The sequence below is a fragment of the Montipora foliosa genome, chromosome 1, assembly GCF_036669935.1.
Source record: "Montipora foliosa isolate CH-2021 chromosome 1, ASM3666993v2, whole genome shotgun sequence".
Lineage (NCBI taxonomy): Eukaryota > Metazoa > Cnidaria > Anthozoa > Scleractinia > Acroporidae > Montipora > Montipora foliosa.
The window spans coordinates 62,339,764-62,340,238 of NC_090869.1; the positions used below are offsets into that span (position 1 = coordinate 62,339,764).

Sequence of the window (475 nt, forward strand, 5' to 3'; positions counted from 1 at the left end):
CAGTCACTCGTATGTTCGCCAGTTCAGGAAGCGAAAAGGACAAGAACTGATTTTTATTACAAAGGATTTCTTTATTAGAAGCGTCGACAAAAATTTATCGCATTTTCAGTTCAAAGAATTTATGAAATGGCTTTTGTTTTCACTGCGAAATTTCCATGATAAAAGGTTCACCAGAGCGCAAGACGGAAAAATAGTCACATGCGACACGAAAACTTTATTGTATGTATGTCAATAGTTTCTGGCACAGAGATGAAACCGATAAGCCCTGTCGATGCAACAACAGTTCTCCATCAGTGAAAGGTACCTATAACCGGAAAAAGCTTAGCTAGAAATGGCTCGGCTCACAAGACGTGACAAGGTGGCGGATTTGCTGAAACAAGCCATAGAGGCAAACGATGTGGTGAAGCTCAAGTTTGCTTTGAAGTATCAGCAAGCGAAGATAAATGAACAAGACGAAAACGGAGAGACAGTTTTG

The 475-nt window shown here is 40.4% G+C and overlaps 1 protein-coding gene across 1 annotated transcript in view; it reads left to right on the plus strand.

Annotated features, from left to right (window-relative positions):
- Positions 1-475, plus strand: part of LOC138003970 (26S proteasome non-ATPase regulatory subunit 10-like) — a 1,811-nt gene continuing 1,336 nt past the window's right edge. The window contains exon 1 of the mRNA XM_068850314.1: positions 1-475. This exon is cut by the window's right edge and continues 1,336 nt beyond it. Within this exon, the coding sequence (XP_068706415.1) occupies positions 332-475 (144 nt within the window). The 5' untranslated portion in view covers positions 1-331.